At 39.6% G+C, this 17436-nt stretch overlaps 1 protein-coding gene across 4 annotated transcripts in view; it reads right to left on the bottom strand.

The window, feature by feature from the left end:
• Nucleotides 1-17436, bottom strand: part of EPB41L3 (erythrocyte membrane protein band 4.1 like 3) — a 140470-nt gene that overhangs the window by 43283 nt on the left and 79751 nt on the right. For all 4 annotated transcript variants that reach the window (XM_068563487.1, XM_068563488.1, XM_068563490.1 and 1 more), the window contains exons 4-6: nt 7653-7757; nt 6096-6138; nt 799-874 (exon numbers count right to left, since the gene is read on the bottom strand). In XM_068563487.1, the coding sequence (XP_068419588.1) occupies nt 799-874; nt 6096-6138; nt 7653-7757 (224 nt within the window). The remainder of the gene's footprint in view (nt 1-798; nt 875-6095; nt 6139-7652; nt 7758-17436) is intronic.

The raw sequence follows: 17436 nt of genomic DNA, 5'->3' as shown, positions 1-17436 counted from the left end.
AGCAAGTGACGAAGGCTTTTTGAGTAATTTCTCTCTCCTGAAAAGCCTGCCAAGAAGGATTGTCAGGCCACACTGCACAGTATCACTCTGACTGGCTATAAACTTACTACGAAACACAGTGAGAAAACCAAGGATTCCAAAGTAGAAAGCATTAGAAGAGGCCTAGAAGGACCCACAGCAAACCCAGAATGGCTTCATGAAGAGATTCTTCCTTAAACTCAAAGCTCAGTCACCAGGCCAGACTGTTCGATTCCTTTCTTGATGCCTTTTCTCTAAAACGAATGAAACATCTTCCTTGTATACAGAAGGCGTGGAAGGTACACTCTTAGGTGTGCACGTGTTTATGTGCATTTGTGTGTGTGTGTGTGTGTGCAGGCCTGTGTGATTTTTTAAAACAGCCACCACGTATCAGACTGGTTATATAAAAAGGCATAAGCATCCGAAGACACGCTTTTGCTCTAAGTTTTGAAACAGGAGCACTAGGAATTGTATCATTTAAGGCTGAATCCCATCGAATTTGACTGTGGTGGGTGGATGACAGCATCTCAATTCTGCGTGTTTTCCCACCAGGGTCAGGCAGAGGGAAGTATCAGCTTAGCACCAAAGATTCAACTGGGAACAGATATGATGTGGCAAATCTTCTCATCGGATGTTTGCTCTCATTCAGTTGCCTTTTGTTTGCCATTTCAGTGTGGATGACCGTAAGGTTACCAGATGTAAGCCTGCTCTCCTCCCGAGAATTTAAGAGGAGCACAACCCCCAACATGCCTGCCTTTTTCACTGCCAACTTTCAAATACCTGGTGATATCTTCAGACAGCTGGGCAGGGTCTGGTGGGTAAAATTTCACATTAAATGAAAAGTGCCAAGCACCACCTGTGGAGAGGAGAAAAAATCAGAATAAAGTCTGAGACAATCCCTTTGTACCTATTATACTAAGAGGTAGCTAGAACTGCCCTAACTCCAGGCACTAACACCCAAGCAACATTTTAATCATCATTGGAAAACAGGGAAGTCTCCTTTCAGTGAAACTCACAGGTAACTCCGAAACTTCCTCCAGTTTCTAATCTTCTGCCCCATCAAATCCTTTACTGGGGTTTCTAACTAGCAAGGAAATTGACTAAACTTCCTCCCTTTCTCAGGGACAAAGGCCTTGGGAAGAGGGAAAGAAAGTAAACGAGACAGATAAGCCTCAATCAGACGAGTCTAGGGCTGACCGGATCTATTCTCTGAAGTTCTGGAGAGCTCACATACCAACATTACAGACAGAATCCCATTTCCTTTGTCCCTTCTGCTTTGTTATTACAGGTCAGATCCCAGAATAATACATGTCAAGGGACTGTTCAGGATATCTGTATTTTATGGGAAAGGTTTGCTGTCGTATTGAGAGATGAGCGGCTCTGTGGGCCATTCGGAAAGTTCTTTCCTTACTTGGGGAGATTTCTGATGGAAGAGACCGGGGGGGGGGGGGGGGGGCGGTATTTGCTGTGCATTAGCAAGCCCAGCCCTCCTCCTCAGCCCCTGATCAGGACGGTCCTCACTGCACGCGGCCGCCCCTCCTCCTGTGGCCTCTCCTATGGCCTCTCCAGCGGGGAAGGGGGTCACCCAGACGTCAGCTCACAGGCACCTGCTCCCCGGACTGTCCATATGTAAACGTGAGACATTACAAGCCTTCCTGAGTGCTCCGTTTCATCCATGCATTCTCTAGTTGTGTATACCTAACCATGTTTACCACCGTAAATGAGAATAAAACCCACCTTTTCTTCTTTTCGACATTTACTCTCTCTGTGATCACCCCTGTCACTTATTTTCACCTTGGTCTCTCTGTCTGGCCTTTTAATAAACGCGGTACATTACTGAAGGCTGGGTGCTCCTTCGCCGGGAACTGTTTCCGTGTCTTCCCTCCACCCAGTAAGCACACTCCAAGGGCCCGGGCCCCGCTCGTTCCGAACGGCGGCTTGGAGGACCCTCCTGGTCTCCCAGCTTCGGTGCTGGAGGCCTTTCCTCTGAGCCGTGGTCTCCCTTTTGCTCTGACCTCGTGGTCCAGCCCTCACGCTTCAAATGCCCTCCTAAGCCTTCCAAACACCCCCTTCTCCCATTCAGTGACTCCTGGAAGCTCCATTCTCTCCCGGAGTCCTTCCCAAACATTCACAAGAAAGGGACAACATCCTAAGTACCGCCCGGCTCCTTCCTTTGAACTGTTCTCTTGCTTGAGGAGCAAATACTTAGCTGCAGAGGTCACCTGTATTGCTGTCATCCATGGCATAGTCCATTCACTAATTCTGGCTTATTCTGGACACCGCTTTTCATATTACACTTAGAGGTCCACCTGGCAGGGACACCATTTGACTTGCCTTATAAAGGACTTGGTATAGGGACCGGGTATTACTGGGTGTTTCGTGCCATTTCTAAACCACTAAGAAAATATTCCCAAAACATGGGCTGTAAGAATTACAAGTCATAAAATATCTGGCAATCAAATATATTTCTAGCGATTATTTTTCCCACTGTTCTCAAAAATGTCCTCTTGTTATTCTAAAATTAACAAGTCTGATTTGGTTTTACTTTCCTATTGACTCCTATTCACCTCCTGCTAAAATGGAATGCTTGCCAGCGGTGAGGTTCATCATGAGAGCTGGTTTCCCCGCAAGCAACTGGAATGAAAGCTAATGGATTCGTTATGGGAAATGGATTTATTGCTCTTTTATAATTTTTATCCACTTCAAAGTGAATCCAATGAATCGTTTAGCAATGTAAATAAACTCATAATAAATTCAGGGTAAACACTCCAAGTTGGAAACTAAGAGGGAATAAAAATAGAAGAAAGATATTTCAATGCAAAAATCCTCATTACAGGAAAGTGACTTTCAAATGATCGTGGGCCTAAGAAGCATCTGAGGGGCTTGTTAAAAATGCCAATCCCTCGGCCCTACTCAGAGGCTTTTATTCCGGAGATGTGCATTATGGCCTAGGAACTTGTGATTTTAATAAACACCCTAATGGTTCTAATACACTTGGGCTCAGGGACCGCACTTTGAAAATCATTAATCCCAAGGAATCTTCTTTCCTAAGGTTATAACCCAATCAAATATGAGGTTTTGCAGGACATTATTTTGAAAGGGTGGGAAAGTTTAAGGAAAACACAATCTACACCACAATCAAGAAAAAAAAAGAAAAAAACCAGTGAAATGAGGTGTAACATTTGAAATTAATGAGAGAGGCAGATTAAAGCTGAAATACATATCCTCGTAAAGAATCTGGTAGAAACAAATCACTGGGAGGCTATAGTTATGCCATAAATAGGTTTGTGAGCGAGCCTGTTGTCTGATCAGATGACGGCTCTGGTTAGAGACGGAAACGCAAGAGCTTGAATGCATTAAAATGACATTCTATAAGGCTGATATAGGATTTTAAATTCCAAATTTATGATAATCAGAAAACTGTGAAACTGAAGAGAATTCATTCTCATGAAAAAATTCTAATTTTAGTCTTCTATGCTTGCCAAATCTTAAAATTTCTAAATATACTATGTTTATAGCATAAATCACTATATATCATATATTCTATATCATGAAGTTACTATATCATAAATATACTATGTATCAGAATATATTTAGAAATTTTAGATCTGCTAGGCATAAAAGATGACTGGAATAAGAATTTTTTTTCATAAGAACTAACTCTTCAGGCTCAGAATTTTCTATTTCTCATAAATTCATAACTTAAAATCTTTATCAGCTTGATTGCCATTCGCCATTCTCTTGAAGATCTCATTCTAGAGACCTACTGTGGACTTACAGCATAAAAATAATGGAAATATCCTTTTATTGTTGATATTTATGTTCAGAAAGAGGAAGTGATTGTACAATAATTACATTGACTCTGATAATACTTTTCTGCCTTGATAGAATGTACCTTTTGTGGAAAGAAGGCATTTTGTGCATGGGAAACAATAAGGAATATAGATGAAAACACCCAATTCCATTCCTAAAAAATTCCAATTTTTTCTTGTCTCCTCCTTTATCTGCATGATTGTCACTTGGTTTTCTTTATGTTGCCGTCACAAACACTGCCTAATCTACATGAGGAAAATATCCTCTAAATCTCATGTTCTGATTGTCCCCTAAACTTCATCTCTTAGAAAGGAAGGTCGGAGACAGGATAAATGGGAAATGAAGGAAAAAAAGAATTCCATTAACAGCAGAAAAGAAAATTAACTGTTGTTACAGCCTTTCTTGTAACAGGATAATTAATGACTTATCCTTGAACATTTAATATATTTTCAAAGTGCTCTGTAATTATTAAATCAACCAAGTATGAAACAGCGTTTTATTAATTAGGTGAATATAGAGGACTTAAAGCACATGAAATGTTAAGATATTCAGCACATCTGCTCTTAATAACTCCATAAAAAGATCCTTAGAATATATTCATCATCTTAAAGTTTTTACTAGGACTCTGAAGTTTTCACCTTCTTATCACAACTGAAGCTGTCCCTGGTTTTAATCCCAACTTAGTTCTATCAAACTACTTCACTATCAAGTTTCTGATTAGTGACCACACCAAATTCCTCTCAAAACTATGGTAAAGATGTTTTCGTTGCATAAAGAATTATCAGACTCTCTAATATCTAGAAGCATAGCGAATTTTTTGCTTCTTTTGAGATATTATCTAGTATTAAGCCATTTCAAACTGCTCGCTACTAATTACTTTTTATTAGCATGTAGGGTATTTTGAGACCTCAGAACATTCAAAGGCACTAGAAAGATTTGCTCTCTCTTTTAATAGTAACTTTGATGGGAAGGCTGTTCTTATTAATAAATTGGTCTTAAATTTAATCTTCAAATAGAATCAGTTGTTCTGGAAAATTAAACTAGATTTTATTGATAAAAAATGAACTGCTTGAAAAAAATTAACTAGTTAGTTGAAATTATAAAGTATATCCATGTTTTACCATTTATCCATAGTAAAAGGCAACAGCTACAGAAAAGGCTTAAAAATAAAAAAATTCCTCTTTCTCAACCCCCTACCCTGCAGTGCCACTTCTGGAGGTATAGGTATTTCCATATACCTATGTATGCATAACTCATTTTAAACAAATACGAATTATTTCTCTAAGGTCTCACTAATGAGAGCTAAAACATATTTATTCTACCTCATTCTATTTAACAGCTACCTAGTATTTCAAGGTATGGCTATTTCATGATCGATTTAATCATTTCTTTATAAATGGATATTTAAGTTGCTTTGAGTCTTCTTCTATTGCCAATGGTATGACAATGAACTTTCCTACATGTACACACATGTAGACACTCCTCTCTTAAGCAGACACTGGATACATTTCTACAAGTAAAATCAGGGGTCAAAGAATAAGCACATTTTAAATTTTAATAAATACTGACACAAAGTGCCTTCTTAAAGGGTTATATTTCTACCAATTGTGTACAAAATTGCCAGTGTAGGGCATTATTAAACTTTTAAAATCTTTGCTAATCTGAATAGGTGAAAAATGTCTCATTTTAATTTGCATTTAATTATTACTAAGACTTAGCACCTTTTCTAATACTTATTAGCTACTTGTATTTAAATTTTCTGAGGGGCTCATGTAATTGTTTTCTGCGCTAGGAAATGTCCATTTCTTAAATTGCCTTTAGGGCTAAGAAAAGAAGACATCATCAGACAGTAAACTTCAGTCTGACTTGTTACTCCGTTTCTAAGCTATTAAATGACTATTACTTTTAGCTTGACTGCTTGCCTTGCATACTTTGGTGGCAGTTAGGTTTAATACAACATTAATAATTAAGTTTGAAACTTTTAGATGATTGTCAACAGGGGCATCACTTGATTAAATCATATCTCACATCTCTGAACAGGCAAGGGAATAGGTCAAGTGTCATGTCATTTTATTCCCGGGTCGTGATAATTAATAATGGGTATCTGAGCTAGACCAACCTGCCAAAGATAAAATTTGAGATCTTAATCTGTCTTTCAAAATACCGTATTCACACCAGCCATGTGGGTATGAGCTACCACTTCAGATAACCCCACTCTTTGAAAATCTTCCTATTTCTACACATAATAATCCAAAAGAACTTACTTCGAATCTGTTTTTTAATTTCCTTAGCAGGGTCCAACCAATTCTGAAAAAGAAGTGAGAGTCTGAATATGAATCAGAGAAGAATGGAGATGACTTAGTGTTGACTGGGTAGAGATGAACTAAACGTATTTGAGAAGGAGTGGCTGCCGGAAGGCTCCCCCACCTGGGTCCTTCCCCTACATCTGGTGCCCCTTCGCTAGTCCTGCGAGGGCCCAGGCTCTGGTCTAATGAGAAGATGTGTGTGCACACAATTCAGGCTTGACAAAGTTCTTTTCTTTTACAACAAGTGCCTTCAGGGATTCAAGCTAGCACAGAAACAGAGGGGAAAAAATGGTGGATTCTATGTTCAAACAAGTTACAAGCATGAGCTGAAGATACAGTCATCCTTCGGTAACCACAGGGGATTGGTTCCAGGACCCCAGGTAACACCAAAATCTGAGGATGCTCAAGTCCCTTATATAAAATGGCACAGTATTTGTATATAACCTATGCAACGCCCCCATATACTTGAAATCATTTCTAATACCTAATTCAAGGGACATGCTATGTAAATACTTGCTGGTGCACTGGCAAATTCAAATTTTGCTTTTTGGAACTTTCTGGAACTTAAAAAAAATATTTTTGATCTGCTGTTGGTTGAATCTGCAGATGCAGAACCCAAGAACACAGAGAGCTGACTCTGCATGTAACTTGACCACTGATGTCCTAGCCATTCAGTCCCATGCAGCGACTTCTGTGATTATAGATTTTAAGGCACCTTCTTGGAATGCTTTCCTAACAAACGGACACTTGTTTGACATGATTTTCCTTATCAGAACACTCAGGTGTTTAATAATGAAGTTAGACATCATCCACAGAATTCAGTAAAGATAAAGTACGATTCACTAACGAACGACAACAAAACAAGTGACATTTAATGAGCACAATTGCTGTGGCTCAGTTTCCAGCATTAAGGAAACAATTTCTTCTTCCTTATCTTTCAGGCAGTTGGGGGGATAAGTGAGATAAAGGCCTGAAGAGACTGCAGCAGGTATAAGAGTCTACAGAGGTTTTACATGTAACATTAAACGTGGACTGAATACATTAACTTGCTTGCCTTGTACACCAGGTCTGTACGTGATTCATCTCATATTGTGATTCAGCAAGAATATGAAAGTGTAATAAGATGAATTAATAAGATGGCATCCAGTGAACATGTTTTCTGTATAATTATCAATGTATGTGATTCTCATTGGCTCAAATCCATGGAAATATATCATCCCCCCAAAGCACCATATAAAATGCTTTTCTGGAACCTGAAGAACTCAAGCATGAAAAGCAGAAACGCTGACTGACTGACTGTTTCCAAAAGACTCAAGATTAAAGGAAGTTGTCAATAATTTCCTTCATGAAGAAATAAGGTGATTAACAGCATTTAGGGCCTTGGATAATAAATGTGAGGGCGTGGGAGTACGAGGGGAGGTGGAGAAAACGATTTACCAATTCAGTTTCAGCTCACTTTCTTGCAGTGAAGCGCAGTTGAAGCCATAATACTTTGTATTGCTTTCAACCACTCACCTTCTGGTTTTCAGCATCTTGATATGTAAGCCCAAAATAGTCTTTTTCTAGCAAATTCAGATGCTCACATACTTTATCAAACAGCACTTGGCCTCTGGAGCGTTTCTATGGAGAACAAAACAGAAAAACGAGTCAACACACACCAAGAAAGTTCTCTCAATTGCCACGAACAAAAATGGGTAAAATTTAAAATCTTGCTTGTTGTAACTGTTCAGTGAATAACAAGCAGGTTTGATCACTTTACCGTCTCCTTTTTTTTTTTTTTTTAATTAATTAATTAATTAATTAATTTTTGACTGTGTTGGGTCTTCGTTTCTGTGCGAGGGCTTTCTCTAGTTGTGGCAAGTGGGGGGCCACTCTTCATCACGGTGCGCGGGCCTCTCACCGTCGCGGCCTCTCTTGTTGCGGAGCACAGGCTCCAGACGCGCAGGCTCAGCAGTTGTGGCTCACGGGCCCAGTTGCTCCGCAGCATGTGGGATCTTCCCAGACCAGGGCTCGAACCCGCATCCCCTGCATTGGCAGGCAGATTCTCAACCACTGCGCCACCAGGGAAGCCCAACCGTCTCCTTTTTAACTAGAAAAAAAGGCTCAATAAAGTGGACCTAATCCTACAAGAGGCAGCTCCTACAGAACAAACAAGTAAATAAAAAAATAACGCCTGCCAGTGAGTAAGCACAGGCGACCTGCGGATGATTTCGAAACGGAAGTAGTCGGGGAAATGAAGTTGGTGCTCGGAAGCCTCAAATACATTGTGAAACACAAAAATCCCGACGGTGAGCGCATTAAAGGGCCAACCACAGCTGTGTTTTCGGAATACCCACGCTCACTCCCCCAGGTGATCAGGCTCTGGGCCTGAGAAGAATTAACCCCATTCCTTGTCTTAGGCGGAAGTCCCCTTCAAACTTTCTATCCCAGTCCTTACTTAGAAATTCTAGCCATGGATCACTTTCTAAAGCCCGTCAAACTTTATTAGTTTTTGTTTACAGCCACAAATTTCAATTTTGTATCACAGTGTTCAACTTTCTCTTAATTTTTTTTTTTTTTTAGAGAAAATCCTTTCTCTTAAACATAACAAACATGTTCGTTAAGTTTAAAGATTTAAATTATCATTTATAAATGTAAGATGTAGATATATGTGCTGTATTTTTGGCCATAAAGCAGTCAATTGGAGAGAGAAAAAAGGCAGTCATCTGGGGAAAAAAAAAAATCCATCAGCTTAATTTATGGTGATAGACAGTATCATATTTTCACCAAAGGTCTTTTAAACTTGGCCTTGGAGTCGGAGATGGATTAACTGGAAGCAATTAAGCTAAACTACATTTTGTCTGTGCAGTACCAACATTTGACATCTCGTACCTTAAGCGTATTTGTCTTTAAGATTTAATGTAGTAAGAGAAAAATAAGAAAATTGATAAACAATGGGCATACCAAAAGAGTAAGTATCCAGAAGACGTGTCAGTGGTATGTATTACTGTGCAACCGCAAATATATTGGAAATTACTTAGTGCCCTCAAGCATGACTATTTAGGAGAAAAGATAAATGTAGGATAGAAAAGTGAAGCCTGAATTGTAACCAGCTGAATAATCAATGTTGAATTTGAAAAAAGTTTAATAGTGTATGAAAATAAATTACATGTTAGCTAAACTGTGTAACATTGTTCAATGGATATAAATAAATGGTATGACAATGAAATGCTGCTCGCTGGTTTAAATCCTTTATTTGTAAATAACAGCATATTGCTTCTGAATAATGCTTAACAAATTATAAAGTTTGCACCAAAAAAAACTGGTTCTTCTGATGCTTCCATTGGTATAATGTCCAGTTTAGAGATAAGAACACAGAGGTTCAGAGGAGTTACATGAGAGAGGCAGTCTTAGTGTTGCCTATGACGGCGGCTTTAATAGGTAAACCTGGCTTTGAGTCTTCCTTATGTCCCTTGCAGCTGTGCGGACCTCGAAGCTTTCCCTCTGTAAAACGGGTATGATACCATCTACTTCTTTGTAATGGTTGACATTAAAATGAAACAAAGTATTCCAACTTGGTCCAGTGATAACACATGTCAAGCATCCCACAAACGTCAGCTATTGATATTATCAGCCTACGTGATTGATAAATGGCAGAATACGTAATATAGAACTCACTAGGCATTTCTGTGGTAGGAGCACATATACAGCTCCTTGTGGTGCCAATAAGCAGCCTTAGTATTAATATGCCCTGCTCTTTCTTCAGATATCAATTATCTGCTTACTGTCTAACTGCTTTAACTAGAACACAACACACACACACACACACAAATACACAGCAGTGTCTGGCCAAGTACTTTCTCAATGAGTAAAAACAAATCAAAACAAAACAAACACAATAAACCTTCCTCTACAAAGCCTTCTACATCCTCTGAGCCAGCAGACCACAGCCAGGCCCTCAATGGAGGAATTATTCTGGTCATGCTGCAGGCGGCCTTGGGCATTGTTTTATTAGCTGTCTTCTGGCTGCTGTCTTCTTCCTTTTGTCTAACAGGTGGAATGATTAGCTCAAGCACAGACCACTGTACTAACTGGTTCTTAATTTTCTGGCTTCTCACCATTTGATTTCTATTAATGAACCACAGCTCTCTCTTGAACAGACCAGATTTTTTCTTACTATTTTAAACATATTTGAACCCTATAAACAGTCCTTAAGACAATAACATAGTGGTCCATTCTTCACTCTGAAGGGTTTTTGGGTTTGTTTCTGTTTGTTTGTTTTGGCCCTAAGAACTAAGACGGGTTGTCTAGAATCTGCTACAGATGGTTATATGTAAACAATGAAATTCCTATCTGCCAAACATCACCACAGCCGCCAGCCAGCTGGATGACACTGGAAAGGCCTCTCCCGTTATGTGGGCTCAACCTTGAGTGAGGATGGATGACTCCATGGAGCCAGGTGATCACGGGCTTGAGGCTGTAACTGGGCACCTGTGCTCATGGCCAACATCACTAATGATCACAGCTCACTCCCCCGGGCAGCCCAAATGCGGCTTCAGAGCCCTTCCGTACACGTGATGAGAAAGACCCTGGCAATGGATGGAGTTAGCACACGACACAAAATGGGACTATTTTGTAGCCCCGGACAGGATCCCCTCTGCAATCACTCCCAACTCCCCCAAATTCTTGATTCTTCTTACTCAGGTAATTTTTTTCTAGTGCATTATTTAACTTTTTAAGTCAATTATTTCTACATGTTGACATTGTGTGCATCTTTAGGTAGTAACATGTAAAATATGACTAAAGCTCAACCGTCACTGGACCTTTTAGAGAATTTATGTTAAATATTCGGTTCCCAAAGAGGATGTTCATTAAGTGATCAAATCTAGGCACTTTACTTTCATTGGGTATGTTTATAACAGCTATAATGAGTCAAGAATTCAGTAGAAGCTAGTGGGAAGCAGTCGCATAGCACAGGGAGATCAGCTCGATGCTTTGTGACCACCTAGAGGGGTGGGATAGGGAGGGTGGGACGGAGGGAGATGCAAGAGGGAAGAGATATGGGAACATATGTGTATGTATAACTGATTCACTTTGTTATAAAGCAGAAACTAACACACCATTGTAAAGCAATTATACTCCGATAAAGATGTTAAGAAAAAAAAAAAAAGAATTCGGTACATTAAAAAACATTTTTTGGACAGAGGTATTCTAAAATCAATGGATAATTTACTTAACTGGAGACGATGAACAGCTTTTAGTCTCATTTGCTGTTTCCTGTGAGCTGTTCCTGTAAGTCATGTCTCTGACTCAGATGCATTCGCAGTCTACATAACCATTGACTTTTAACACCTGGACATTAAGGAAAGTGGATTTTGCTTTCCTGGAGTAACAAACCAATGGTGGACTGCCCTCTCTCTACCCTCTTTTTCCACTTAAAATTGGGTTTCTGTTTCTAATAGAGAAGATGAGGATACGTCCATCATCACCACTCAAACACAGCAGATGAAATAAGCTTTTCTGCAGCATTAATGAAACTTCCTGCAAGTCCAAGATAATTCAAGATTTTTACAATGTTTGTGAAACACTGGTTCTCAAGGTCTTATCAACCAGCATCACCTGAAAGTTTACATTAAAATTTTTATTTGTACTTTCATTTGTCTAACAACTTTTAAAAATTAATTTCAGAATGTTTTAGGATGGGGGAATTTCAAACATTTCCCAAAGTAGAGAGAACAGCATCATGAAAGCCCGCATACTCATCACCCAGTTTTAACAAATGCCTCTGAAGACCACAACTTTGGTTCATCCGGAGTTCTGCTCCACTCATCCTCCCCCTGGGTATTCTGAAGCATCTCAGCAAATAATTTTGTCTCTATTTATCTTAGTATGTAACTCTGCTCTTTTAAGAAATGTAATCTCAATAACTTCATCACATCTAAACAAAAGTAGCAATCAGGGTGGGAGGGAGGGAGATGCAAGAGGGAAGAGATATGAGAACATATGTATATGTATAGCTGATTCACTTTGTTATAAAGCAGAAACTAACACACCATCGTAAAGCAATTATACTCCAATAAAGATGTTAAAAAAAAAAAGTAGCAATCAGTTCATAATATCACCAAATATCTAGTCAGTACTTTAATTTCCCCAATTATTTCAAAGATTTTTTTTTCTTTTTCATTTTCTTTGATTAGCCCATACACTGCAGTCGGCTGACATATCTCTCTGGTCTCTCTTATCTGCAAGTTCTCCATTTATGTTGGTTTTCCCCTTGAAATTAACTTGTCTAGGAGACCAGGTCATTTGCCTGTAGAGTTCGCTCAGTCTAGACTTGCTGTTTGCATCTCCATGGTGTAATTTAACATGTTCTTCTGTCTTCTGTATTTCCTGTAAACTGATAGTGAAATCTAGAAGCTTGACCAGATTCTTGTTTGACTGGTTTCCATAAATGATGCTGTGCAATTTCACCAGGAGGCATAAAGTTAACTCTTGCCTTTTTGTGATATTAGCAGTCACTAACGATCGTTGCCCTAGACCCATTAATTTGAAGTGGCAAGACGGGAATATTCGAATCCGAACCTTGGTCCCCCATTTATTAGTTGGAGTATGTCTATGAAGAGACACTTCTCTTTGTCAGAATTATTTACCCAGTGACATAGTCTGATGATGGAAGCCAGGATCAATGCTCACACCTTTTCCTTTATCCAACTTCAAGATAACGAGTTGGCTTTCTAGCACCATCCAGAAGTCACCAATTAGGATTTTTGTTTTCTATAATCACTATGAACTCGTGGGCTAAGTCAGGCTTGACGTGTTTCAGTCCATTACAGGTGTTACGCATATTGATGCTCTAAATGTCCCCAAGTGCTCTGCCTTGCATTTTGCCTGTCAACTCCCATCCTTCACAATGCTTCTCCAGTGCCACTTCTTTACAGCATTTCCTGTCCTCCCAGCCAAATGTGATTTCTCTCACCTTTGGACATTAGAGCACTTTATGGTACCAAGAGGGCACGTTCCATATTCTGCCTTATATCACAGCTGTCTCTCTGTGCACTCGCCTTATATCCCGACTGACTATAAAGACACTCCTGGTGGCAACGTGCCTCCTGTATTTATTTTTCATGGAGCCTCATTTTGGTCAAATACCATTAAGAGAATAAAAAGGTAACGTGATGAAACTTAAAATTTTTCTCACTAGCATAGCATAACCAATGTTGCCAAAGCAATATTTTAAGCTAGTGGTTTTTCAACCGTGGATCCTGGGAGCATTTAAAATATGCCAATATCCAGGAACCCACCTCAGGTCAAATAAATCAGAATTTCTGAAGGTGGGCACAAGGCCTTTGTATGTTTTCAAGATCTCATTTGCAGGCATGGTTGAAAGGTACACTTAAGTTTACAACATAAAAATTCTTAAACGGAGGACTCTAAAGCAATTTTTCTTTTTTTTTTGAGGAAATGTGTAACTTCTTCAGATTTAGATCCACACCAGTTTTTTCCAGGCCTTCTTGTACCAACACTGATAGCTGCATTATGATAAACTTTATTTACGCACACACACAGTCTTAAAATCTTAAGACACCCTTTCCAACAAATTTTCTTAAGAAACGTTAAGTTCTCAAGAAATGAAAAACCAGCCACACGCTGAAATAAAATGATACAAATGAGCAATGATAAACCACCAAACTAGAAAACCAACCAATAAACCAGCCAAACAATGAACCTGCATTTAAAGCTATGAATGAAATACACAAAATTGAAATGTCTTTGAGTTTGTTGAATTTTTTTTTTTTAGCTCTCCCTTGGTAGAGCTAAAACATACAGACTTCAACTCAAGAACCTGCTAGCTTACTAAAAAATGACCCAGGTAGGTTAACAAATGTCTTGACTTCCTCTTTTGTGAAGGAGTAAAAGCATTCACATCTTCCCTGGCAGGTTAGTGAGGTGATGGGGAGGAACAAACACTGGGCACTGAACCCAGGGGAGGATGGAGGGAGGAGCTTCTCTTGATTGACAGCTGACCAGGAGACGGCACACCTGTGGACGCATCCTCCGACAAGAGCGCTGCCTTGATGCTCAAGTCCCTGGAAATCATGTCTTGATCTGTGCTCAAGTCATGAGCGCACAAGCAGGTAGCACAAATTGTACTAAACCTCAGCAAAAGACTTCAACAGAATCTGTCTTTTCTTCCAGTCTCACAAAGCTACGAATCAGCCTGGGGAAAGGCTAAAAGCTGAAATTAGAGAAATTTGTAAAATCAAGTATAATCTTCTCGCCTTAGAAGACGGGCTGCAGTTCTTATTTATCTGAAGCTGCACAATCACAAAGAAAATGAGGCAGAGCACGTCGTTCTGCCTGAGAACTGGAGCTAATCAATGGTCCCTACTTCTGGGGGGGGCGGGGGAACGCGCCCCTACTTCTTGGGGCGGGGGAACCAAAGCCATCAGCACCAGGGCGTGTGGGTATATCCTTGAGGCTCCTCGGGATCTATGTGCACATTTCTTTAAACCATCACTGAAAAAAAAGCCTCTTGTTACACTGGCTTAGGCTTATACCACGTGCGTTAATACAAGGAAACATATAATACTGAGACCGTTCAGGGAAACTGACACTTCCGTACCCTTATTTCAGCTGCTTTGAAATTTGAGGGAGCGCCAGCCCTGTAAGCACTTTATTCTTTCCACCATATATCTTCTTCAAATGGACTGCTGATTTTCTTCTGAAATTATATCCTTCCGTGTATTGTTGCACGGTGTGGAACTTGTATTTCTGCTCCCTGAGGACAGGAAACTGTGCAACCTTTTTAATGCCCCCGACAGAGTGTCCTAAACACAGAAGACATTCAACATATGCGCCTAATAAGCGCTCCGGGCATGAATCTGAAGGAGGAATTTCTCCTCACATTATCTTCGATTAATCTCGATGAAAAATGCCATCATTTTTTTTCATGCTTCCTTCCCTAATTGCATATTTCCACACTGAATGCTTTTCCATTCTCCTCACTTCTAAAGGTCAACTGGAATTCTCTTCATTTCTAAATGATGGCAACACAATTTGCCTGGTGTTACAGGAGCATGTGGAGAGCTCAGCAAACTAACTAAGCCTGAGCCTGAGCCTAAATCGGACACCTGGACTCTGTGTAGGTCATTTTTTCCTGGGCTTTCTTTTTTCTCTGTCAGATAGAAAGATGTTCTAACACAGTCTGCCCTGAAATTTAAGTGGATTAAAAAAAAAAAAATCTACACTTAGAAAATACCAAGAGGAATAAAAGATGATGATGGTGTCTGGTCTGTGACAACAGTCCATCAACACTTGAGAGAGATCTGAGGCCGGGAAGGCCTAAGAAGCAATATATGGCCCCAGCTGCCCTGTGTGCATCTACTTCCATTTGGGGCTTTCTGTCTCAAGTGTACTTTCAATGCCAAGTTTAATAAGCACAGTAGGAAGTCCATTATCCCCATCACTGCTGCCAGGATCCATGCCCAGAGGGGCAGGACCTAGTCTGTGTACTAAATCCCAAGTGTGATCCAGGCAGCGAATTCAGAGGGCTGATGTGAGAAGCAGAGATGATTTTTTTCTGCCTAGGTGTTACATATCTTGCTAGCTCTTTCTTTAAATTCACAAGCAATCAGCTTTTTAGAAAACCATAATAGTTCTTTTCACATTATTAATAAGTCAATCAATGACTATTCTGCCACTTTCTTAAACTCAGCTCAGTTAGCAATAAAGATCTGAAGTGGCCTGTTAAAATATGAACCTGGGACCACTTCCTGGTCTTGCTAAGTTTTTAAACAAAACAGTGATTTATTTCCATGTCTCAACTGTCTAGAAACTTAGAATTCATCTAGCATTATTTAAATATCTTCAAAATGCAATTTTAAAGATATTATTCCTATCCAATTCAAGTCGGTTTTCCCACCATTCTATTCTAAGTGAGGCACATCAGACAGCCCCAATGCTGGACCCTGGCTCTACAACTAGCTGGCTGTGAGGTGAGACGGTCACTGAACCTTTCTGAACTTCACTGCCTTCATTAAAAAATGGAAATAATATTGGTCCTTACTCATAGGATTGTTGCATTAAATAAAACACAGGAAAGCATACGTATTGCCTAGCCCATGGGAAACGATAACCAATAAATGCTGGTGATTATTAGTAGGTCCCTTTCATAAGAAGCCCAATAAATTTAGGTTTTCTAATGCTGAAATTTGGTATAGAGATTGACATACCACTGATGCCTATTTCATCTGCAGTGAAATCATCCCATGTCTCTTGTGAAAAACAAATCTCACTGTACAGGTAAAAGGGAGAAACGGCTGAAAATAGTATTATTATCAGTAAACTAAGGGTACATTCAATTATCCTTTGCAAACACATACAAAACGGTTTTCAACAGGCACTGGGTATACTGGCACATTTTGGTACAAAACATGATAGTTACATATTATCACAGACATGGCATGCAGCACAACCAAAACAAGAAGGGAGAGTTCAAATGCAGTAGAGTCGACCTAGGTTTGACGGAGATTCTCTGAAAAAATACTTTTAGCACATACACGGCAAAAGTCCATTTGTGCACGTGAAGCCCCTCCACCTTTTTTAGAAAGATGCCTTTTTCTTTCAGCCACAATCTGTTTCTGTCTTCATTTGTTGTCGTCATTTCAGCCTCTGTCTGAAATCAGACTTTTGTGCTCAGAGCCACGTACCGTGGTAGATGACAGCTTTTCAGTGAAGCGTGCTTCTTCCTGGCAAAAACATTGGGCTCGCTTTTTCACAAAGAGCTTCACATCACACATATGAGATGTTGGCAGCGAGTAGTCAGACAACATTTCCTGCTGTTAATCTGCTAAGGATTCAGGTCACTAAGCCAATGTGTGCCAAACGAATGCAGAAAAGGAAGCCCTCGGGAAGAGCAATGCTTGAAAGAGACACAGACTTAAACCTGAATCTTGTAAAAGAACCACAGGGCCTAATTCAGAATGACGCGGGACTTTGTGAAATTCTTCCTGGGAGAGGAAGGACTTATTTCACCTTTCCAAGACTATTCTCAAAAAAAAAAAAAAAAAAAAAAAAAAATCAAACAAAACCCAAATTGTGATTTATAACTCACTTGGTCAAATAAAGAGCTGTAGGCAATGCAAATGTTGACAGTGAAAACACAACTTTTAACAATATACATTTAACGAGTATGAATTTGTAGAACGGCCACTTTTCAGTCCTATAAGGCACTGATGATCAAAACCATGTAATAACAGTCAGTGCTTTAAACAAATAAGTCTTAAGTGAACCAGTGTCCATCAACTGTTTCCTCTTATTA

Source organism: Eschrichtius robustus, chromosome 14, assembly GCF_028021215.1.
Source record: "Eschrichtius robustus isolate mEscRob2 chromosome 14, mEscRob2.pri, whole genome shotgun sequence".
Taxonomy (NCBI): Eukaryota; Metazoa; Chordata; class Mammalia; order Artiodactyla; family Eschrichtiidae; genus Eschrichtius; species Eschrichtius robustus.
Note: the sequence above shows the minus strand (reverse complement) of the source record. Positions and strands in the feature narration are given on the sequence as shown.